This window comes from Pteropus vampyrus, unplaced genomic scaffold (genome assembly GCF_000151845.1).
Source record: "Pteropus vampyrus isolate Shadow unplaced genomic scaffold, Pvam_2.0 Scaffold39, whole genome shotgun sequence".
Taxonomy (NCBI): Eukaryota; Metazoa; Chordata; class Mammalia; order Chiroptera; family Pteropodidae; genus Pteropus; species Pteropus vampyrus.
In genome coordinates, this window is record NW_011888820.1 from 10,846,767 (window position 1) to 10,872,423 (window position 25,657).

A 25,657-nucleotide genomic window follows, 5' to 3' on the forward strand; every position below is an offset into this window, starting at 1 on the left:
AATCTGCCCTAATAAGGGGCCAAATTATTTATTTAAACGCTACTTTTTCCCTTTAATCTTGAAGCGTAATAATGTTTCAACATGCTAAGCTAGAACCTTAAAAGGTCAGCCAACAGTCACAAAATACAGTAAATTAGCACAATCTATAAATAACACATTTACCCATTAGTCAAGAGAGTTGTTGGTCAAATTACAGTCAAATACTTGGCTGTTAAAGTGCAAATATAGAAAATGAGTTCAGAAAAAGTAAATACCATGTTTTACTTGATAAGAGTATTTCAAGATATTAAATAATTTCCTAAACCTAAAAACTGTTTAACAGAGGGAAAGAAATTTCTAATAAAATGTAAACATAAACAAATAAATATGCTTTTTATTTTAGTTATAGTCAATACTGATTCTTTTTAGTTCTCAACCAAAAGTAACAGCAACTTTAGCAACTTTCTTTAGTCTAGAGTTACACATATTTCCAAGTACTGTAATTAAGAAGTCCTATTTTTAAAGAAAAATAACGGGAAATTTTCACTGATTTGATAGATTGAATATAGGTATTCACAGTAGTTGATTTTGCCTTCTGTGTCTGCATTAACACTAATCAAAAAGCCACATTCTCTGCCATTGCGAGGTGTGACAGCAATTCAGTGAGTCTCATTACGCAAGGCACTCAGGGGCTGGTCTCAGTCACAGCCAACCTCACCCTACACTGTCACCAGGGAAGAAAGGATCTTAACAAGATATGACAGTTTTATTTAAGTATAGATAGCCTGAGAACTCTAGATTGAGCCAATTATTTCTGAAGTAATTGAGGTAATTTGCTCAAGAAGCTATTCTAGGGTTAGTCAAAAAAAAAATCATGCGAATTAAGTATGTAAAAAGGTTACCCTGGCAGGGTAACCCTGTGTTTTCACTATTGAGATCCATATCGATATTTACAGCAAGTATCAAAACACTGTCAGCACACTGGCCATATAATGGCCTGCGAATGTTTTGATTGGCTCGCACAGAAATTAAAATATGAATCTGAAGGTCTCTGGATGGTATATGCACTCTATAATTTGCTGCAGGCCCCGCTGCTCCTTATCACCACCCCACTCATTTATGTTACCTGCCTGGTCCCTGAAAGCACTGGGGTCTGGGACCACTGATTTAGATCAATTCTATCAAAGCAATTGACCTCTACTCTTGTTCTCAGAAAATTTTACATTTCCATCGGCCAATTTCTTCTTAAAAGTTTCTCACATCCTCAGCCACAATGAATATAGCATAATTCAAGTAGCAACAAAAACATTTAACCAAATTGCAATGAAAAATTCAACATATCTTTTTAGAGTATTACAAAAGGTTTGATTTTCAGTGATGTTACTTGGAATTAATTTTGCTTAGTGATAATTTATAACCAATAATATAGCTTTATATATAGTATTCTTTGGTTACTGAAGGCAACTTGATTTCATTAGTCACCTGAGCATACTGATACTCTGTCATCTTCAAAAGATATTTTACTTTGTTCTAATTTTGTAGATAATTTAACAATAAAAATCTGAAAAAGATTTTTCATTAGAATAACTTTGGATAGTATAATTTCTAAACTATTCTATATGATTTTACAGTCACACTTTATATCCAAATTTAAATATGCTATCAAAAATTAATTTAAAATGAAATCTGTGTTAATTATACTAACTAAAGTGTATGATACTGCAAATATTTTTTCTTAGTCCTAACGTTAAGAATCATTGATATATACAAATACCTAAATATCTTGGAATATAACATTACCATGCTCATGTTTTGTCTACAAGCTTAGATTTAAAATGCAAACCTATATTATGTTAGTTTAAATACTGTTCCGATAGTATATTGGGGAAAAGTCCCTTAAGTAAGTAAAAGATTGTTTAGATACAATATAGAATTAATACAAGGTTTTTTTTCAATCCTGAAACTCCAGTTTAGCCAAGCACGACACCGATAAAGAATAAGATCCACTACACATTTCTATAAAACAATGTTGAAAGAGCTTCATTTTAGATCTTTAGAAAATAATGCATTAAGAAAATTTAAACTCTAAAGGTGGTCAAGGAAGGACAGAGATGGATGGTCAATGTTTTCAAAGAGAAACAATGTAACTTTGACCATGACTTTCCCCACTGTTGTCTAAGAACACAGCTGCAGCGGGTTGCTAAAGGTTAACTTCGAACACTGGTCTTCAGTTTTTCTCCCATGTTCAAAATATACATAATTCTCTCACTTCTCTGACTCGGTGTGAAAGAATGAACCTGCCAAAACTGTCTGATTCAAGAAACTGTTATTTCTGAGGTAAATTTTTGAGCAGTATCAACATTCCATATTATATAAAAACCATTTCAATTAAACACATTCACTTTAAAAATATCCATTAGTGATTTTCCCCTCAAAATATCTTTAAAGAGTTTCTAGCTACAGACCTAATGGTTTTGAACTAGTCATTGCCCAAAGAATAAGAAAAATTCATGGCTGGTTTCATGCATAAAAAAATGAAAGGATGTGAATCTTACCCAAGCACACACGGCCAGTTCCATCCAATGTAAGGCCGTCAGGACACTCACAGTGAAAAGATCCTTTGCTATTGACACAGCGTCCATTTGGACAAACGCCAGGAAACACCTCACACTCATTAACGTCTGTAGGGAAATGAAGCAAGCAGATAGGTAAAGATGTTACAAATAGAAAAAGCAGGTGTAGTTGTACTTCCGGTGTAGCATATTCAATCTTCAGTACGATGTGAATTATTACTGAGTTAAGCAGAAATATTCCACAACACAGCCAGCCACTGGTTTTCTCAGGTACCAGCTGTGAAAATTACCACAGCCTTGCCCGTCCATAAAATGCAGCCCAGACACGCTCCTCTGCCAGCCGTTCTGTGCCTTAAAGGCTAGTGGTGGCCTCATGAAAATTTATGCAACAGTATAAAGAGGAGAAAAGGGGAAACTCTAAGTTGTTTCCTAAGAGTATTGTTCTAAAGCATTTGTTGATTACATTAAGTATTTTTTAATTACTTAATTAAATTTCAAGGCTTTTGAAAATGATAAATATAATTTTGTTTTGATATTGAGAGTGCATGCTAATTTTGCATACAGCTCTAAAGATTTAAAATATCATCCAAGAATATACTCACCTTCACAAGAAACACCTTTAATTCTGGCAAAGCCTCTTGGGCAAGCTGTATCTGTGAGAACAACAGAACACATTTTTACTTCATTATAAAAGAAAATAGAACTGTCTAAGCTCAAAAAAAAACAGTATGATAGAATCTAAATTGAACTAAATAAAAACCACAAGCCAAGGTCTCTGGATACCCCCTGTTGAATTCAGTGTAGCACATAACATGTTGTGGTAACTACATCAATGCTGACCCATATATTGAAATTCTCATAATTCTTCCTACAGTTCCTTTTTGCTTTCACATTGCCAACTGAATTCAAATGCACAAATAAAAGATTTAAAGGAAAGAAAGATATGCTACTGGGACCCATGCAAATAAGGACACTGGAGAATTTTGATAGTTTACCAGCAGTTAAATTCTGACTGATCCCCTTCCTTGTCTAAAATATTGAGAAGGTTTGCTTACAGTAAAAGGATAAACAAAGCACATATTTCAAGAAAAGAATAAGTTTCCCCAGAAAAGACAACATTTTAGGGAGGATAATGATCTTATAGTCTTCCTCACTATGGAAATACATAGTGAGAAAGGTGCCTAGCTGAGGGAGAAGCTTTCCAATGAGAAGCCCAGAGGCCCCCTGGCCAGGCTCCTACCTAGCTCACAGCGCTCACAGGGGCTCCCCCAGGCCGCGCCGAGGGTCGCACAGCATTCCGATTTCAAAGTGGCCCCATTAATGTTCACCTCACAGCGGCTGTCCTGGATATTGAGCCAACATGTCCCTTTCAGGCTGTCTGAAAAGGAAAGGAAAGAATAGGGAGCTTTCATTTCTTATACACACCGACAGTATTTTTTATAGTATTAAAAAAACCAAAAAGATTCTTTAAAAAATTTTAATAGTGTATCCCTTGAACACATTTACATGTACATGCACTTAAATATAGTACGTTACATACATGTAAATCAAATATTGTATTATATGTATTTCACATGATATGGTAATTAATACAATTATGTCTACTAGTATTCTAGGAGCGGCCTCGTTGCCCAAGATTTTATGTAGGTATTTGGGTACTTGCAAACACAGTGCATTACCGTAATAAGATCATTAGTTGAGTAAAGAGTACTCATAAGATTTATCCTCTATGATAACTGCTTTAAGATTTTATCAAATAAAATTGCTCAAATAATCTCTCTGAGTACCCCACCAAATAAATCACACACAATTTATGGTCTATTAGAGAGAAGCCAGTATTTCTCCAACTGAAGATACTTATTTGATGAATAATTTAAAAAAAAAGAAATCTAGAAGATAAAGGACAAAATACATATCACCTATAAAACCACCACTAAGACATACTGGGGCTAACATTTGATGCATTTTCTTTCAGGCATTTTCTTTTGCATACATATAGATAGTTTTATCTCTGGTTCAAAAGTGGCACATGTTTATGGTAAAGAATTGAAGAAATAGCAAAAAAATATATAAAAGTCATCTGGAATCCAACCACCTAGTGATAACTGCTCGTAACTTTTGGAGACTACGTCTCCTGATCAAATTGAAGTCCCTCCTTAAATGACTGTTAAATAATTGATTTTGAAGCACGGACAAGAAATCAAGTCAAAGTTGACATGGCAAATACTAATTGGGTAAAACAAATCATTTGTAAAGTTTTCTTTGCAGAACTGAGACTCACAGTCCAGTGTGTTTAACACCGTCAATGCTATTATTGTTAAAATGCAGTTTCACAAATCTCCAGGTGTAAAACCCAGCAATCTACATTTGACAAGCTCCTCTGATGGTTCCAAAGCAGGTGATGTGTAAAACACCATTTAACAAAATCTTAATAGCATATTGTGGCACACAGACTTGGAAAACAATGAAGGAAAAAGGCATATTCCTACAGTATTTATTTAAAAAAATCAATTAATAATGTGGGTACATAAAGTTTTACTGATAAATTCAACAATAAAAACAAAACATAATCAGAAACACAGAAAGAGAATTATGATAAAACTGGCAGGCTCATGAAGACAGAAGCTGTAATTTCTGATTCCCTACGGAACACAGCAGTGGGTAAGAGGAAGTTACCTACAACCCAAGCCCTCTGAGACAGAGGTTAAAACGAAACAAACAACTCTGTTCTTCACTAGATACAAAAAGTTATGGAGCAAAGATGCAGAGAAGAGATGGACAGTCACTTTGCTTTTTAATGTTTTGAAATTCAGTTTGGGTAAAACCCGTGTGCAAATGAAAAAGACCTGCTCATTGGCACTTGTAGTAGGCCTCAAATTACAGGCTTTTTATGGTCTTAAACCTGTAAATTCCAAAGCAAAGAGGAAACAGAGATGCTGGTGTAAGGCTACTGCGTATTTAAATAGTCCAGACTACTGTGTGTTTTAAGGACTCGGATTGATTACTGATTTATGACTTTGGCTATACTCATTTTAAGTAAGATATATTGGAACAGTACTTGCTAGTATTTACTAAGGTAGCAACAAGCACTATTAAAGGCTTTCCATGTAATAGTTATTTACTTGCTAAAACAACCCTGTATGATGTGTACAATTTTCAGATAAGAACACTGAGGCACACAGAGGACAACTAATTTGCCCAGGGTCACCCAGCTAGTTCAGGGTCAACATTGAGTAGAAACTGCATATTCTGATTTAGGAGCCCTCACTCTATAACACCATGCTTCTTTAGGCTGGTATTGTATCAACAATTAAAAGACAAAATCCACTGACAGACACACATATCAACCTCTCTCTCTCTCTCTCTCTCTCTCTCTCTCTCTCTCTCCTTCTCTCATTTGTGTGTATACACATTTACACACACAATATACATGTAGTTATGTACTCAAGGGTTACTTAAGATCTCTGAAAAAATAAAGCAGGGTAAGCAGATTAGAGGTTACAGGAATAATTAAAAAGAGAAATAATGGTGGCTTAGATTGGGGGTTGCTGGTGGTGGTGGTGGTGGTGGTGGTAAGAAGTAGTTGAAATATGGAAAAACTTCAAGTACAATCAACAGGATTTGCTGATGGATTCAATGTGGAGTTCGAGAGAAAAGCATCAAAGATGACTGCAAAGTTTTGGGGCTGACGACTAAAAGAATGGAGTTGTCATTTGTCAAGACAGAAATGATTCTAGGAGACACCAGTTCAAGCTGAAAGATAGGAATTTGGTTTTAGACACATTAGGTTTGAAATGTCTATTAGCAACGTCTCCAAATGGGGCCACTGTGCAGACAGCTGGAAACAAAAGTCTGAAACGAGTAGCGAGGTTGAGGGTGGAGAGGTAAATTTGAGAGTCAGTGTAGAAGCCACCTAAGCATGAGTGTAGACAGAGAAGCAGAGGTTCAAACACTGATCTGTGGTACACTTCAGGTTGGAGAGCAGGAAGGATGTGTGAGACTAAACAAAGCAAACTGAGCAAATGGGCCAAAGTGAAAGGAGAAGAGGAGGCCAAAAATGAAAAAGAAGGGGTGAGTGACGAACCGTGCCAAACACTGCTGAAATGGGCTAAGATGAGGAAGGAGAATAGACCATTGGATCTGACAACAGAGAGGTCACTGCCCCTGTCACGTCCACCTAACTTGAGGACAGAATGCAGACCCACACCGCAGATGAGGGAAATTCATCTGGATTACGTAGAGCCGCCAGACGTGAGCAGCGCGATGCAGGAAAGATTAATCAAATGTACTGTCCTAACATATTGAATCATTTTCAATCAGAATGCTATAGTCTTTCAAGCAGTTTACCAACCAGTTTAAGATTAATTTATATTTTGCAGGTTTTCAGAATAGATTCTAAATTCCTAAATATTCCTAAGCATCTAATTCACGTGGTTCTAACTTAATTTTAAACTTGAAATCACATCAGGAAATTCTTATTCCGTTCTAAGTTTAGAGGTGTAGACCCTGTGAAAGAGTAGTTTGCAGGCTAATCACCAATTAGAGCCACTCAACATTTCTATTTTAAAAATTTCATAATTTCTCTCTCTATATATTTTACTGTTTATTTCCTCTTTAAAACTAGAATTCTGTTTTAAATGAAAAAAAAAGCAGGTAAAATGCTGTCTTAATTTTTAAAATATTAAGTAACTATCCTCCTGAGCAGCTCTTGGCTGGAATATACATATTTGATTATAACAAATAAAAACACTTAGCACATTGGCTGAGAAAAATATGGTGGTGTTTAGTTGCCCAACATAATGACTTGGGAATAAAAAGCCTTTGTTCTTTTTTCATTAATAAATGAGGGTAAAAGGCCAAAATAATAGAAGTGTTTATGATGAAGCAAAAACTAAGATATCTTTGATGCCCAAGTGGCATACAGATTTCGTTTTCTGAGATATTGACTAATGCTGAGTTCATTTCCTTTGCATCATAAAATGACTCTATCTCAGTTGGAAATTGTGGCTTAGCAAAAATACTTTTCCCTCACCAGATCCAACAAACATGCCTTTCCCCCCACCAACCCCCAATCCGGAATTCTATAAGAAAAAAAGCAATGCCCCAGGCAGATGGCTATTTCCTAATATGGAGAGCTGAGCAAGACTCAAAATTCATCAGCTGTGCCTCACGGGGAGATGAAGAGCTGGCATCTCCAAAGCAAAGGTTTTCGTTGATAACTCTGAACTTGGTCATGTCATGTAACAAACAGGTACTTTAGCATATGATATTATCAGCTAAATATTGTTCACTCCAGACATAATATTGAAAATACTATTCTTTGGCAAATATTAAATTGAAAATTCATACTGACTAGAAACAAAAACAATCAATATATTTGGCACTATGTAAAACTGAAATATCTTTTTATTTGGAAATATATATTTAATTCACTTTAAAGGTGGTTACTAGCTAATGATATAAAACTCTGCTATGTCTAACCAATGGAGCCACAGACACTAAAAGCAGGAAAAAAAATTACCAGGATAGATTTTTTTCCTTACACGTGCTGAAATGTTCCTTACAGTAATAGATCAGATGATCTTATTTTAGACACATCCTATTGTCATTATCTAGAATCGACTTTAAATGTTTCGCTATATTAAAAGATGTTAGTTTGAAAGTTTGGAACCTTGCTCCCTTAGAGATTTCCGAAAGCAAGGAAACAGTTATCTTTTCATCTTCTCTTCCTCGAAACCCATAAATTTATGACTGATGGAAGAAATGAGAAAACAAATTCTTTTTATTTGTTTAAAGCTTAAAATCTTCAAGTTCTTGTCCTGTTAACTGAGTCCAAATGCTATCACATTTTTGTTTACCATTGAAGATTGTTTATAAAAAAGTATGCAGCCAGGATTTGACTGTATTGATGCCTAAGGCATTCTCAGAGTAATGAATATAAATATCTGTGCGGTATGGAAACGCTTATAATTTATGGCATAATATATCTACTTATATAAAAGGAACTTCCTAGAATCTAACAAAATTTAACAGCCTGTTTAGGTTATGGTATCATGTTTTAATTTACTGCTATGCTGATAAGGAGAGAAAACAACTACAGTAACTTCTAATTATTAGCTTTCTGTAATGATGTTCTGTTTTTATCCACAGTAAAGCCTGAGGTCTCTGCTTATCTGAGTGAAACTGAAACATCGGCATCGCGTATGCATCTTACCAATACAGATCAGTCCTGTTGAGCTGAGTTTGCTGCCAGGAGAACATTCACAGTTGAAAGATCCAAGGTTGTTCCTGCAGGCCCCATTGACACATGGGTTGCTTTCACATTCATTTATATCTACAATCCAGAAGGAAAAGATTCTGTTAGAACCGCCATGTGTTTCTGGAAAATATTATTCCAGCAAGCCATGCTATGCCAGAATGTCTGGTAAACTTGGCTCTTATAACTTTAATATGGATGTATGAGGCATAAAGTGAATGGGGAATGGAGACATGCATTTTACAGGGTGGATACACATATACACAGCTGGGGACGCAGTAGGACTACAGGAATCAGCCTATTTGGAAAAGGTTTAGGATGTGACTATCCTACCACAACTTTACATAAATTGGATTGATTTTCTCCCATAATAAGATGTAATTGTCCTTTGGGGAATCTGAATTCTGATTCCACGGAAAGCAACACGTCGCTAGATGCAACATGCTGTGCACAAACAAAAGTTGACTATTTCTGTCTTTTTTGGCTCTGTGATGTTTTGGAAGAATTAAAAAAGCGTATATCAGAGGCAAAATATCACCAAGCTAGCTTTAATTCCAAACTCCTGGATACGAATCAGAAAACAAGGAATGAAACATCAATACTAGGTATAGCATTCTCCTCCAGCCCTTACCCACCTTCCTCTCTCTTCAGCCCATTCACATTTACATGTTTGGTGTGGAACGTTTTTTAAAAGCACAACTGAGTTGGGTAAAATAAAAAAGTGAAGAAACTTTTAATTGTTTCAAGTAGACCTTTACTATCATTAATTTGTTTTGAGTCCTAAATCAAATCCTATACTACAATCTAAACAATTCTTGTTAGTCAGAAGTAAACAGAATTAGAGTATGAATGCCTACATTCTCAAGTGGTGATGAACAGAATTGTCAAGCCAATAAAGTTAAGCAGTTCAACATGAGTTAATTAAAAATAAATACAAGTTTCAGCTAAAGTACTACAAACAATATCAAAGATCGCCTTTCAGTATAAATTCTACCACTCAATTTAAAGAAGGGGTACAGAGATTTCTTTTTATACTTGGTTAATTATCTAAAACAGATGAACATACCTCTTCATTTTTTTGTTGTTGTTGAACACTGGGGTTTCTAAGTTCATAAGAATACTTTTATTTTTCTAAACGCTTCTTTGAATTAAATATAAATTATTATATGGAGGAAAACATGCAAATAAATAAGATTGTAACTATATGCTTGCTCTTGAATGTCTCAAGTCAAATATAAACTAAACTGGTCCTGAAAAGTCAGGGCTCGCTGTTGATTTTTAAGTTAGTGAATTTGAAATGCAAAGTTAAAAATCAATGTGAAAAACAAGTGTGTCCCTTCTTTGCTATTTCAAAACTACTAAAGAAGTACCCAGATATTAATTTAATTCTTGAAGTAGAAATTGTTTGAGGAAATATAAATACATTTTTCTTTCAGGTTATTTGTAGCAAGAAAAAACTCTTATAAAGAAAAATACATGAGCAGGTTTTATAAATATAGCTCAGATTTGGAATGAAAAAATTTATTCAAGAGTACTGACATTCTTTCAGTAAAAACAATGTAAAAAAGAAATCAGATAATCAGGAACCAGATAACTAACCTGAGGACAGACTATAGATAATTCACTTATTAATTTCATTTGTAAGCAGCTCTCCAAACAGAAAAATGTCAATATCATCTATTTCCAAAATCCCAATTTTAAATTAAATAGTTAATAATTCAAAAACTATAAACACATGCAATGACAGCTACAAATATCAACTGTTTAATTTTTCCTTAAATACAATGTTTTTATGTTATAAATGTCATGGAACCAGGAATTGAAACAGTTCACTGTACATTCCTGGAAATAAACTTCAAAGCACATCTGGTTTATATTTTAACTAGTTATGTCACTGGAAACACAATCTAAACCACAGTGCTTGCTGTAAAAATTTTAACATTCACAGGCTCTCAGAGCTCAAACAAAAAAAGTAAAATAAATTTTTTGTAACTTCAGTCTGAAATATCAGAGGAACTTTATTATTACTGCTATTTATTAAATATTTAAAATAGCCTGTTGAAACGTGAACGGCAAGCAAAATTAGTGAATACAGCAAATATATATAGAGAAAGTTAGAGTCTGCAGTGAATCTTCTAATAATTCTCTGTCTAGTCTTCGGAAATTAGTTTAGAAAGAATAGAAGGAAAAGAACTGCTTCAGGCAGACAAATTTACTGTGTGAATTCGATGGTGGAAATAAGGAGGAGACCCAAGGGAAGAAGAGATTCGTGGCCTTCAGGTCTTTATTTTTTTTCCAAAACATTTAATCAAATGCAAATAACAGGGGGAATAAAATGTAGAAATAAAAGTTATGTGGTTAGTTTTCTCATGATAAATCATTTATATTTCCACCAGTGTCATAAGGCTAGAATCAAAGTATTCTTCTATCATTTCTTTCATTTATACAACATGAACTTCTTTTTTTTTTTTGAATGAAAGATATAAAATATATTTCATATTAAAGAAAAGGCTCATATTTATCAGGAACAATTGCCCTTTGGACAAAATAAGTGAAGAGCACCATTTCTAACGCTCGCTGTTGCTGGGTTAACGTGGCCTAATATTATGTAATCATCCAACATTATACTATTAAATACCATTTGCTCCTACTCTTCGACTGTTCACATAAGCAGGAGAGTCCCTGCCTTTTATTTATTCTTTGGTTATATCAGCTCTTAGTACCCTTCAACTCCGTCTTACTTGTTAAAATGGAGGGAATATGCTATAAATAACGCTGACAATTTGATACACAAACCAGACTTTGACCACCATCTATTTAGTTCTCCATTATGTGTCTCTCTCACAATAGCACCAAAGGGTATTGTCGCTGTGGACAGGGAAACCAGTCCTAATAATCATCAGCTTCCCAGTTAAATCAAGGAGATATCCTACACTGTTCTTGCTTTCAAAGTTTCTTAACATTTAACAGAAGCTTATCCTCCAATAGACAATAGATGAAATGATAAAATAATAAAAGACAGTGGGAAGGTAATGTAGAAAGTTGGGAATAAAGAAAAGAAATTATTAATAAACTCTTGAAATCTCTTCCACCCACCAAAATACTCATGGAGGAAATATGGGTACAATACTTTTCTACAGAGTATGTTTCTCAGAGCAATTCTGCAGGATAATAGGCGTTGGGCTGGGTGGGAGTGGGTGCTAGAAAATGAAGCTTCTAGGTGAATACATTTGAGAGGCCTGAGCTAGTTTGAAAAGAGAGTTTCTATATCTTACAGAAGAATATTCAAAACTCTCAGAGAGCTCAGATGAACCCCCTGTTTAGAGATGAAGATGAACCTTCAAGTACTTTAACTGGGAATGGAATGAACCTCTTCTTTGGGGAGCTCCTGTAAAATGCGGTAGACAGGAAGGGAAACAGTTATCAGAATTAAAATTACAAAAACTGCATTTTGTGCTGATGTTTTCTTTTTCTTTCTTTCTTTAGGCTAATTACTGTTTTCCAGTGGTCCCTCCAATTCAATCCAAACTTAGAAGTGCAGTTTGTAATTGCATTTCATTGACTTCAGCTGAATCATTTGTGTTCTGGCATCTTGTTCCAGTCCTAACTTGTTACTGTTCACAAGAATGCTTTGAAGTTAAACAATAAGATGAAGAGAGAATGTTAACATCTTTTTGCATAATATTACTATTGCAGTTTTCTTGGCTGTGGAGTGACTAAGAAACAAATACTTCAGCAGATGAGAAAAGGGCTATTCAAAATCTCTTTTTAAAGTTACTATTCGGAAGTAGTTATTGCATTTGATAATGTCATGGGACACTTCTGCAAGCCCAGTTAGACCTAAAAAGGAACAATGACGAGGAGTCATACAACAGAATATTCTGAAGTACACAGTACTTTGATCAAGAAACCAAAACATAATTAAATGCACTCATTGCTTAGCTGGTATCTCACTAAAAATGAGGCCTTCTCTAACCATTTAACTCATTCATGCAACTTCCACTGCACAAAAATGTGGTTTTAAAAAAAGAAGCAGCTTTTAAAACTGATTTATGATCTACAAGATCAAACAATAACTTTTAAATTTTCAAATGAAAAAGACGATTTTCTTAGAATATAAATTTATTAAGGTGGCAAATTTTAGTCAGGCCCCAAATATTCTGGATCATCCTCTGAGGTTATATCAATTACTTCACAAATAAAATGCGTAAGAACAGAATTTGCCATTATAATTCAGGTTCCCCTAGGTTAATGTGTCCTAGTGGTTTTTAAAAAGGGAAAACAAAGTAAACGGAAATCTGACATTTTATTTCAGCAAGTAAAACAAACTGGCTCCTTTCGCTCTTTTTTCACTTTTGTTTTTAAATGTCAAAATGTTTGTTCCAAATGTTTGTTGATATTTTATCCGAATGGAACAAAACTGACGGTATTTGTAAACTGGGTTAGGCGCACGCTATTTCTAAAACTGGCAGGTTAGCTGAAAGAGATTATAAAGCTAAAAAAATATTTAAACAACACTCTTTTTACTACATTGCTTCATCAATTTATCTGATGTTTATGCGAATCTAGGTGCTTACGTATTCACATCTAAGACAAGGAAGACAGTTCTTACCTTCACACGTCTCTGTTTCAGTCCTGAACACATACCCAGGTGGGCACGTACAACTGTAACTTCCAGGTGTGTTTCGGCACAGGCCATTGTCACAGAGCAGCCTGTTCACCAAGCACTCATCGATGTCTGGGAGTATCCATTAGAAGACAAGGAGATACGCATATTGAGACATAGAGCAAAGTAACCAATGAAATTTTATTTTTCTTTCTCATCCCTCTCTTTGACATAGTCTCTTTGTAGCCACAGCACATTCTTTAATCCCAAGCAAATATGTTCGGTTTTATTCAAATGAAAGCATTTTATGCTGGTGTTTTGAAATCCCTGGGAGGTAGGTATGCTGTAGTTTGGAAAAGGCATACGACTACTTTGTTCTTCATTTACTTATTGTCCTGTAGTGGTAGTGTATTAAATATATTTTTAAAACACTGATGAAATATATTAGAAAATTAAACTCATCTGCCTAATATGATTGCTTATATAATAGAAATAACATTTAAAAAACTTTTTCCTGATTAAAATTCTAATGAAGAATGCATTAAGTGGCAGTTAAACAAAAGATATTTACTAATCTTTTCTCACTATGTTTTTACCTCAGACACAATTATTAATGGGAAATTAATGATGTATTTTATATATTCCTTTGGTAGTCTAGAACAACTTCAAAATTAGTAAAAGCTCAAGTTTAGAAGCTCACATTGAGTTTTGTCTTCATACCCACACTCTCATTTTTTCAAGTGTCATTAATGACAGAAAGAAACAAAAATTGCGGTTTGCGGGGGAGAGTTCCTTTCACTTAAAGTTATATTTTTAGTCTTGCAAATAACAATTGTCCCCAACCAAACAATATACTAATACTGTAAAAATATGGAAAACAGAGATTAAAAAACATTTCCTATAGTTCTATCACTACTCATAATATTAATTTTTTTGTGTTTTAGCTGCTCATTTTTCCTTTGGATATAATATTTCTGCTCCAATTTTGAATCTTAATTTTTAAAAATCAGCATTACATTTTAAGCATAACCATAATTTTCCCTATGATTGCATGTTTTATCAAGTGACTGCATCACAATTTATTTACCCATTAGTCCATGCTATGGGTTGAAATGTGTCCTTCAAAAAAAAGATATGTTGAAGTCCTACCATCCAAATACCTCAGAATGTGACCTTTTTTGGTAACAGGATTGTTGTAGAGGTAATCTACTTAACATGAGGTCATTAGGGAGGTTGCAAGCCAATAAGACAGGTGTCCATATAAAAAGAAGAGATTCAGACATAGAGACACACACAGAAGGAAGATGATGTGAAGACACACAGGAAAGAGGAATATGTGACCAGAGTGATGCATCTACAAGCCCAGGAATGCCAAGGAGTTCTGGCAAACACCAGAAGCCAGAAAAGAAAAGGAAGGATTCTCCCCTAGAGCCATGAGAGAGAGCATGGCTCTGTGGACACCTTGACTTTGGACTTTTGGTTTCTCAAACTAAGAGACAATAAATTTTTGTTGTTTTAGGCAACCCAATTTTTGGTACTTTGTTACAGCAGCTCTAACAAACTAAAACTTAAATTTGGCTTCATTTTTATTTTTAAAACCTAGGTTTAATTTTTATCAAAATTATGCATATACCTAATGTAAAGAGTTAAGCAGTGCCATGAACTGTGTTCAGTGTGCGAATGGTCACTGAATCTCCCTATTTTCAATAGCGTGTTCACGTACTTAACTGTACTCGGAAGCTATGCTGGAAGCAACTTTGCTTTTGGTGAATAAAAGTTAGATGGTTCGCATACTTTGTAAATGTTCAATAATCTCTGGCTGGTACCCTTCTCTGTAGGTATCAAAAACTATTATTAATACATGATATTTAATATAGTTTTATATATCCATCTGTATATATGTCTTCAACTTAAGATCAAATGAACATATTCAATAATAAAAACCAGCACCACAAGTACAGAAAAATGTATTTCTTTCTAATCATAATCAAGACTTGAATGTGGTATAAATGTGAAAATTGCAGTGATTAGATGTAAAAATTATTAAGTATTACGATGGATCGAATAACATTTGTTTTATAAAGATGGACTCAAATGTTCTATGGGAAAATATAGATTCTTCACAAATTCTTGAATATATGAACTACATACTTGAGTATTTTCAAGCATTCGCTTATAAATTACCCATCTCAATTATCATGTTGAGATACGTTGTAGCAACTGGTTGTTTCTTCCTAAGTCAAAGTTTTGTCAACCTGTAGTACTTTATTTTCTTAACTTACTATTACTCATACTGTCCTATTAATTTTTGAAGTCTGTTTCTCAGTGAAAAATTATAGAATTAAGATACATGCAGAAAAATACCAAGCTAATAATTTAGTATGTGCCCATTTCATAAAAGAAAATTTTAAATACTAAGTTGTGCCACTAAGAAGCTTGGAACTATGTAACAGAATTTGCCTGATTCCAAAATTTTTGTATCTTTGTGTACTAAGAAGGAAACAAGAAAAACTGTAAGATCTCTAGTTTTAGTCATCTATTTATATTTTGATTTCTCCTATAATTCATGGGATTAAATTATGTGGAAGGCTCCTCTATATATATATAAGAAATAACTTACCAATACAGTTTCTTCCAGAGGCATCTGGTTCATAGCCACTGTTGCAATTGCAACGGTAACTACCACGTAAGTTTTCACAAATTCCATTGGCACATATATCGGGATCCAATGCACATTCATTGATATCTGCATCAAATGTTGAGAGTTTAATGCTCACAGACATTTTATTGTTTGTTGATACATGCAGGTCTAATGAAGATCATTCAACATATGAAGTGTTTGACTCTGTAAACCCACAATTTGCCTACCTTTCAGAAAGGGGAAGGAAACAAAAATAATGACTAAGAATAAAACTGAGAGATGTAGGACACTTCAGTGGTAGATCAAATAAAAAATGAAGGTAACTGGCAGATATTCAAAGAATTAAACTACATAATGTGCCTGTATTTGTGATAAAATTAATAAAGAAATTTATAGGCTGTTGGCTCAAAATCTAAAGGAAAATTCATCTTGATAGGTATTATAACCATCAGATTAAAAGACAAAGATTTACTAGGGTAGTCTATATAATTTTATGGTCCCAAAAGGCACAGAATATTTCTATTTTATTATCATATTTTATCTTCAACTAAGTAATATGATACTTAATAAATGTTTCTGTTGATAAGATGAAATTAATGGAGAGGACAGTTTAAATGTGGATGCCTGAGAACATGATTTTTTACAATAAGCCATGAACATGACTCCCTGTCACCCATGTGCAGGGGGACTTGAGGAATGATGTGCTTGTGTGAGCAACCAGTTTCAATAGGTAGCTGGCTCTGCTTGGGAGGCCATATTGAGAGGTAATGAAATACAGAATAGGCATAAAATCAAATTTTGGTCACAATGCTCAAATTTTGATGCTAATTATCATTTTCTATAATTTAGAAGACCTTAAATACTCCAGAAATGTCAGCCTGTCATTTTGTTTTTGGGAGACACATCTTGTAAAATTTTCTTTACTTGGGTTTCCAATATTCATTGCAAAGATGCAACATTACTGTCAACTAATCTATAATTTGTCTAAAGTCTTTTCGAACATGAAAGTAGAATATATATGCAAAGTGAAGATTAACAGTACCCTACAGTTTTATTTTCTTTATATTAACATATAAAGTAACTTTAAAATTATGAACACATATGTACTCAATATTTAAGGTTCCATTTTGGAATTTTATTAATCATATTACTAAATGTAAAATAAAACTTTAATCAATTTCATTTCTACCACTGGATGAAAACAATTTAGTATTCCTAGCCATAAATGTTCCTAACAATTTATTTTTGGGGCAGTATATCCCAAACTTGATCCTTACCAAATACCTCTGAAAGATTCTTTTAACCATGTCAGCACCATTATTTATTTATTTTTTCTTTAAATCGACAGACTTTTTTCTAACCTAAATATCAACTCTATTCTCTTCTTAAGCAATGGCATCCATAAAATCATGAGTGTAGTTTATTATTGACATTTTTAACAATGCATATTTAACAGATGCATATTTATCCACTACGTTAAAGGTGCATCTGCATACTACTTTATAATCATCTACCTTATAAGCATTGTTCTAAGAGATAGTTTATCTTGTTATTTTAAACTGCTATATTTTTATTATTAAATATAATCATATTCATGTTACAACAGAATTAAAAAGCTATACAATTATATAATTTTATAAGATGTAGAATAGAATAGAATTACCTCTTCCATCCACCGTGATACCTACTCCACTACTACACAGACCATGGAATTCAGCTATATGATGAAAACAAATAAAGAAATTAAAAACTCTAAACGGTATCTGTTTTACACAACCAGTCACTTACACAACTCCAAAACTATCATTAATAAGAACTACATTAATTTTCAAAATAAAAAGAACCAGTCACTTACACAACTCCAAAATTATCATTAATAAGAACTACATTAATTTTCAAAATAAAAAGAACATTTTCTAGCACATAATTACTTTAAGAATTCCAAAAATAGTCTTCTGCTCCCTAAATGTTCCAGGTTACCCTTCTACCATAAGTATATGAGAGTATCCATTTTTGTACATTCTCCCCAACAAAGGAACAAATCATACTTTACTAATGTAATAAGAACAGATGACATCTTACTTTAATTTTCTTTTAATTTTAGAAGATTGAGTATCTTTTCATCTGGTAATCTACTATTTGCATTTCTCCTTTGTAAAATCTTGTTTGTGTACAGTGTATTTTTTTCTATAAAAATTTCAACTTCTCTTATCAATGTAAATTTGTTACACATTAAGAAAATGGTTTTCCAATTTATATGTGTGTTTTAGTTGTTAATGTTTGCTTTGAAAGTCCTTTATCATCACAAAATAACCAAAATTTTATGTATTCTGTAAGAAAATTATTTTTATAAGGTTTGTTTGGAGCTCACTTTATATTTTTCTGATATTTATCAATAATATTCATTACTTAGTTCAATTTTTCCTCACAGATGTAAATGCTATCTTTATCCTATTTATTTCTAGATGAACTCTTGTTGTTTTGCAAAAGTCTGAACAATCCATTTAGGATTTTTAATGTAATGACAAGCCATTTCCTGCTGGAACGCTTTCCTTCCACCTTCCATGTGGGAAGTTCTCATTTTTTTCAAGATCATTTATTTCTATTCCCATCTGCTTTTAGATTAATTTACTTAGTTCACTGACCTTTTAAATCTAGTCTTGTTATCAATTTTTGTACCTCTTTCATAATATGCATAATTCAATTTAATATATTTTAGGATAAGATTTCCTTCATTGACTCTTTTTTTAAAGTGTCATATTCAGTAATTCTTCTAGATGAACTTTCATCATTTTACCAAGGTTTCAACAACCCGTTTAGAATTTTTAATGGAACGAAATTAGCCATTTCTTTTGCTGGAATGCTTTCCTTCCATCTTCCACATGGGAAGTTCTTACTTATTTCAAGACCAAACTAAACACGCCCCTCTCTGTGAAGTCCTTCCCAGATTCCCAAAGCAACTATTTTCTCCTGTATGCTCTTCCAGTTCTTTTTTTATGTGCCTATAAAGGGGCTAATCATACTAAATTGTAATGTTCACCTACCTATATTCTCAACTATACCCTACTTTAAGGAAAAAGAGATTTTGTTTATAAAATCTGTATTATACCTACATACACTCAATACAAGTTTATATATTCAATACAGGTCTAGTAAAAGTATGAATAAACAGAGTTAACCTTATCAACCTAGAGTCTGGAATAGCAAACAAGACTGTGGCCTAAGACCATTCTGTTAAGATAAAAATAAATAAAACCAAGTTCTCGTGAATTTATTATAATCTTGAAAGCTATAAATAAATTTTATGCTATTTGTCTTCACAATAATGTCATAGATCAAGGGCACTGAAACTAATATATTCATGTAAGAAATCTGTTTGATCATAATTGAATCAGCAAATAAATTTTTCTATTCTCCATTTATTCTCTTTGTCTAGAGATCATAGGTAAATACAAACTAAATCTCATTATATGTCTCACACACCAACGCAGGTTTGGATTTCTTTTGTTTAATAAAAAATAATGACAAAATACTTCAGAGTCATTGTACTCTTTGGCCAAATATCTAATGTTACATTTCTAGATTCTTTATCAGGTGTGAAACTGGCCAATGTGACTACCTGAATTTTTAGCGGGACATGGCTGGCAGGGCTCTCCAAAACCATAGTCTGGGTTGGCACAGCAGCATTCAGACTTGGTCACTGCACCCGGGAAAGGACGGACACACACTCCCTTCTTGATTCCACCATAGCATGTACTGCGCATGTGAGTATCTAAAGGATAAAGAAGAACAATTTTGAAGTTGTGACAGAGACAGAGATCAAAACTGAAGGCTTCTTTCAACCTAAGATTGGAAGCTTCTAGAGGCCATCTGCCTCTTTTCTTTTTCTTTGTATCTTTAGCATCTAACAGTGTTAGAAAACCAACAAATGTTTGCTGAGTGAGGGGAAGGATGAATCCATACTAACAACTCATTTTCTTGTTCTTTAAGAAGTTTTATATCCTACAAAAACAGCCATTATCCCACTTACCCTCACAGGCCTTTTGTTGAACCAGGTACACTCCCACAGTTATAAACAACACTTTGAGCTCTAATCACTAGCTATGCTCTACTCAAAATGACACTTATTATCATTTCTATTTTAGAAGTTCTCATGAACGATGAATTACAGTGAAGTACCTTGAGATGACACAAAAATCCTTTGCAACCTCCATTTACTGCTGTGACTATGTTTTAATCTCAGACTCTCAACAAATCCAGTTTTTACAAATAATAGCTACCACTATGTGTCCTTGGCATCATGCTAATTTTGCTTTACAGACATCATCTCATTGAGCATTCAGGTCAACTCCATAGGACAGTGATCATTATCCACACATCACAGATGAGGAAGATGAGGTTCAGAGGGATTATACAACTACTCCAAATCCTAGACAATCCACTGCCTGAGCTGGCTCAGATCTGTGTGACTGCCAAAGCCCTTCCTCTTTCTACTGTGTTATGTTACATCTCAAAGAAGAATATCCTGCTTAGTTTTCTCACTCTAAATTCTCATAAAATATGCTACAACTTTATGAGACAGTAAACGATAAACCATAAAAAAAACTCAGATCATAAAGCTCAGAGAAGCAGTACAGCTTGTAAGCAGTACAATGACATGGTAATTCCATCACAGTTAACTGTTATTATAAATATCTATAATTAATCACAATTTTTTGGAAATAATTTTATCTGCTTGTTATGCAAAGTGAGTCACCCAATGACTTCTCATGATCAGGCAGTGCTTCTCAGTAAAACAATGAGATTTATGGCTGCATTAAAGCAATGAGATGTCTGTATGCCCAAATGGAACAAGGTTGTGAGATTTACTACACCAACCCCATGCAGGGGATGTGTTGCCCCTTTCTGCTCTTGCTATGACTGAGTTTGACAGTTAACTCTGAGTTATATACAATATAGGACTTGATACAAAGACAAATTTGCACAAACACAACACAGTTCATGATTTTCAACATGATTTTTTTGAGTTCTTCAGATGTTACCCATTATGTCAGAAGGCATCACAGAATGGTCAAAGTTATTTCTGCTTTCATGTCAATAACATAAGCCACACACAACTTCTAGAAGCAAGTCTACAACAAGCCTATGGTACTCACTTGAGTGTGACAGGTCGCATACTGATTTGTGTTATAGGTTAACAACACCAAAAGGTCCATGACTTATGTGTGGGTTTTAGGGACATGAGTTCTCCTGGGCTCTGATCCCTGCAGGATGACCTTACTTAAATTACCATTTTTCACAACTATGATATAAGAAGGGTTTATATGATAAGTAGAATATGTTTGTTAAGCATTAAGCACAGTGCTTAGGATACAAGGAAAATGCTCAAAAAATGGTGGCAACCATATTTCTCTCTTCTTTCTTTAATGAGAATAATCGACCCTTTCCCCAGACTGAAACCCTAGTTCATATACTCTTCAAATGTAACTAAGCCACAGTTCACCGGTGGACAAGATAAGAGGTGCCTTTACCAGTAGCACACTTGGAACGTGACCACATGAATGCTTTGGCAGGGTACTGAACCTACATGCTAAGCTGTATCTTTTCCATATGTTATCAAATGTCTCCATGCCTTTTCTTTCTTAAAAACTGGAGTTTTTAAGAGATTTTCTCAGGTACTTATCATAGTCTATACACCATTGGTAAAGTACGTATGGATGCAAAATGCTAATTTTAGTTTATTCTTTTCTTTCGTATCAACTGTATTGCTTAAAGCAGCAACTCCAAGACTATGCATTAGACGTTATACCACTGTTCTAATTTAATGAAACAATAACTGTAAGCTAACTTACTGGGCATTGACTCTGTGTCTGACATTATTCAAAGCTTTACACAGATATATCTCATATTAACTTACTTAACCCTCAAAACAACTGATGAGAAAAGGAGGCACAGACAGGTACTATATCATGCCGAAGGCCACACAGCTAACAAGTAGCAGAACTAGAATAAAAAAAGAAAATTAACCTTTTAGCTGACAAATATGTCGAACAGTGTTCATAAAGATGCTGACATATTCTTAAACTAATCTAACAGGATGTAAACAAATTTTTAGCTGAAATCCCACGGTGCTAAGTATCAAATAACAAAGTGAATTTGGAGACTCCATCCTAGGGGAGTAGATATGGAAAATTAGTTACCTAGTCCTTAAACCCTTCCCAATATCAAGGATATAAATAGTTTAAGAGAGTGGCAATAAAGAGAAATTGTTCAAAAAATATTTTTATTTTTCAAGCAAGAGGTAGGTTATAAGTTGGAGGTGCTTCTCTCCTCACCTCTGAAGCCTTTGAAGAGCTTTGTACCCACTTCTGCCTGGGACGCTTACCAGGCAAAGGTGAGTGGCTGCTATTCCTATGACAGGAGCAAAGTTGGGAGGTGGCAAAAAATGGGCACGTCCTATGCATTAGACACGGGCCAAATTAAGAGAGGTTCTAAAATGACCATGTGGAGGGATGATGAGACACCATCAGGACAGCCTATCTGAAGTGTACTGTTAAAAGATCAAATGTTGGGTGAAGAACGGCCACCAGGAGAGAAATACAGTGTCTGCATCTCAGAAAGGGCAACTGAATGTTTCTGTAAGACCCATGAAGTCACCCACAAGGAAAAACTTGGCTTTAAACATCTGCGAAGCCCAGAAATCTTGAGGCCATTCTAGGACAGTATCAGTGCTTCTGCCTTCTCCTCTCTCCTGCTCATTGACCGCGGTGGGGTCAGAAAACTTCTTGCTCATGAAGGCCTGAGCTTGGAAGGAAAGTTGTAAGTAAAAATCAAGTTCGGAATATTAATTATTATATGGCATTAGAGATTCTAATTTCTAAATCAGATTATTTTCATTACATAAAGTTGTCATATAATTCTTTGGTTACCTAAAAGTAGTAAAGTTATGGGGTGACCTGAGTTTTCTTCCTTACGTATTGGATCAACTGCTCCCATTAAATAAATTTAAAGATAAATTTTAAAAGGGTGGGAGAGACTAAAATAGGGTTGCCTTTTGTTTATACCCTGCCTGTGAGTCATACTTCTTCAACATACTAGTTACAGTAGTAGTTTAAATTTCTGGAAATAAAAACCCACATCTCAGTATCCAGGGAAATAAAAACAAACAAACGAACAAATAAAAGAAAAAGAAATCTAACATTAAAGTGCTAACTCTAATAATAATTCATCATACTGATTTGTTTCTACTTCAACCATCAGTGGATCTCAAAAGCATCACCAAAGGCAGAAGACACGAGGAAAGCATACCTAGCAGGATATGGGAACAGTAATATATATTTTTTTGCACATAACAAATGGTGTTTGCATTAAAAGTTTAAGTGACCACAATCAGAAAACAGTGGAGAGGGCTTTCCCAAAAATTTCTGATGCCTTTTCTGTATGTGAAGAAGAGAATGAATTTTTGTGTTTGAATACTGCATTCCTAACAACTACCCATATGATGATTACTTAAAATAAAACTAATTTTTCCTCCAAATCTGGTTTTGTACATACCGTAGATTTCAACAGAATCATTTAGGTAAAGGAAAAAAGCAACTAAGTGTATTACAGCAACTAAAGATATTTTAGCTTGCTAAGCAGGAAGGAGCTACATTCTTCTAGTTGCTATATTTGAAATATCCTGAACAAAGTGCTGACAATCGTGTAAGCTGAAATAAATCCTAGATTGGATAGAATGGATGAACTTAAGTGGACAGATTATTTCCATCTGCTGTGCTTTTCCTTTTTTTCCTGCTTCAAGATCCAAATGTTTTGATTCTCTCAGGTAAAAGTAAAGTATTATCAACTATACCTTAGAAAGAATTTCATTTCTTTCAAATATACATTTAAACCAATAAGTATATTGGCTTTTTAGTGAAAAACTTGAAAAATAGAGGGTGCGCAATGGCCAATGCACCCTAAACATCTCACGAATGTACTTTAGAGATAAAAATACATTAAGTATATTTTTAAAACTAACTCGCTCTGCTATTGTTATCATTAGAACATAGTGGTTGGGTTCAGAAATGCCAATGACATTTTTGTTTTGCCTGTTTCTTTAAAGCGGGTGACTAGTAACTGGTTAATTTTCATGGAATCCATATGACAAAAGTATCCAAGAGGAATTTTGAATGGCTTAGAATAAAATACAATTTTCTCTCATGTTCTTCTCTTGTTTCTATAGTTAGCTGCACAGAGATCGAGAATAACTAGATGAAAACCTTTCTAGTTTTTGATATAAGTCCAAGTTCCAATATATAAGTTAAATGTAAGTTTTAAATTTTGTTTGGGTAAAAACAAGAGTATGCTTAAATACATAACTATAATTTCTGTTTGCTGTCTTATTTGCTATTAATTACAAAATCTAAATCTACTGTATTGTGAAACTCAGTCATTTAACATTATCGAGAATGCTGGTTTAAGGACTTTTTTTTTTCCTTCTCCAACATTTTTGACTTGTCTCTCCCCACGGCCTTTTGAAGGGAGCTAGCTGGGCTCTCTGTCCATTTTTGAAGAACTGCTTTATCGAGATATGATTCGCATACCATAGAAATCACCTATTTAAAAGTGTACAATTCTCCCAGACAAGAAAAACAAAAGAAGTTCATCACCACCAAACCAGTATTACAAGAAATGTTAAAGGGACTACTTTAAGGAGAAAAAAAAGATAAAAAATATGAATAATAAAATGGCGATAACTACATATCTATCAACAATTACTTTAAAGGTAAATGGATTAAATGCTCTAATCAAAAGATAGAGGGTGACTGAGTGGATAAGAAAACAAAATCCTTACATACTGCCTACAAAAGACTCACTTCAGATCGAAAGGCACTCACTGACTAAAAGTAAAGGGACAGAAAAAGATATTTCATGAAAATAGAAACAAACCAACAAAAATCTAGGGTAGCAATACTTACACCAGGCAAAACAGACTTTAAAACAAAGGCTATATAGTGAGAGACAAAGAAGAAACAAGTAATTCCACTTCTGGGTATTTATCCAAATAAATACAGTAATTTATAAAGATATATGCACCCCTATGTTCATTGCAGCATTATTTACGATAGCCAAGATATGGAAGCAACCGATGTGCCCATCAACAGACAACTGGATAAAGAAGATATGGTAATATATACAATGAAATTATTACTTGGCCATTAACAAAGAATGAACTCTTACCATCTGCGACAACATGGATGGACCTAGAGAGTATTAAGCTGAGTGAAGTAAGTCGGACAAAGACAAATACCATATGATTTCACTCATATGTGCAATCTAAAAAATAAAATAAATGAACAAACAGAACAGAAACAAACTCATAGATACAGAGAACATTTTGATGGTTGCCAGATGGGAGCAGGCTGGGAGTGGGGATGGTGAAAAAAGGGAAGGGATTAAGAAGTGCAACTTGGTAGTTACAATATAGTCATGAGGATGTAAAGTACAGCAGAGGGAATAGAGTCAATAATATTGTAATAACTATGTATGGTGTCAGATGGGTACTAGATTTATCAGGGTGACCACTTTGTAAATTATATAAATAACCACTATATTGCGCA

The 25,657-nt window shown here is 34.0% G+C and overlaps 1 protein-coding gene across 1 annotated transcript in view; it reads right to left on the reverse strand.

Moving 5' to 3' along the window:
- Positions 1-25,657, reverse strand: part of FBN2 (fibrillin 2) — a 249,568-nt gene that overhangs the window by 71,559 nt on the left and 152,352 nt on the right. Inside the window, exons 16-23 of the mRNA XM_011358347.2 lie at positions 19,675-19,827; positions 17,719-17,772; positions 16,035-16,160; positions 13,421-13,546; positions 8,767-8,886; positions 3,793-3,930; positions 3,155-3,205; positions 2,535-2,660 (exon numbers count right to left, since the gene is read on the reverse strand). Of these exons, the coding sequence (XP_011356649.1) occupies positions 2,535-2,660; positions 3,155-3,205; positions 3,793-3,930; positions 8,767-8,886; positions 13,421-13,546; positions 16,035-16,160; positions 17,719-17,772; positions 19,675-19,827 (894 nt within the window). The remainder of the gene's footprint in view (positions 1-2,534; positions 2,661-3,154; positions 3,206-3,792; positions 3,931-8,766; positions 8,887-13,420; positions 13,547-16,034; positions 16,161-17,718; positions 17,773-19,674; positions 19,828-25,657) is intronic.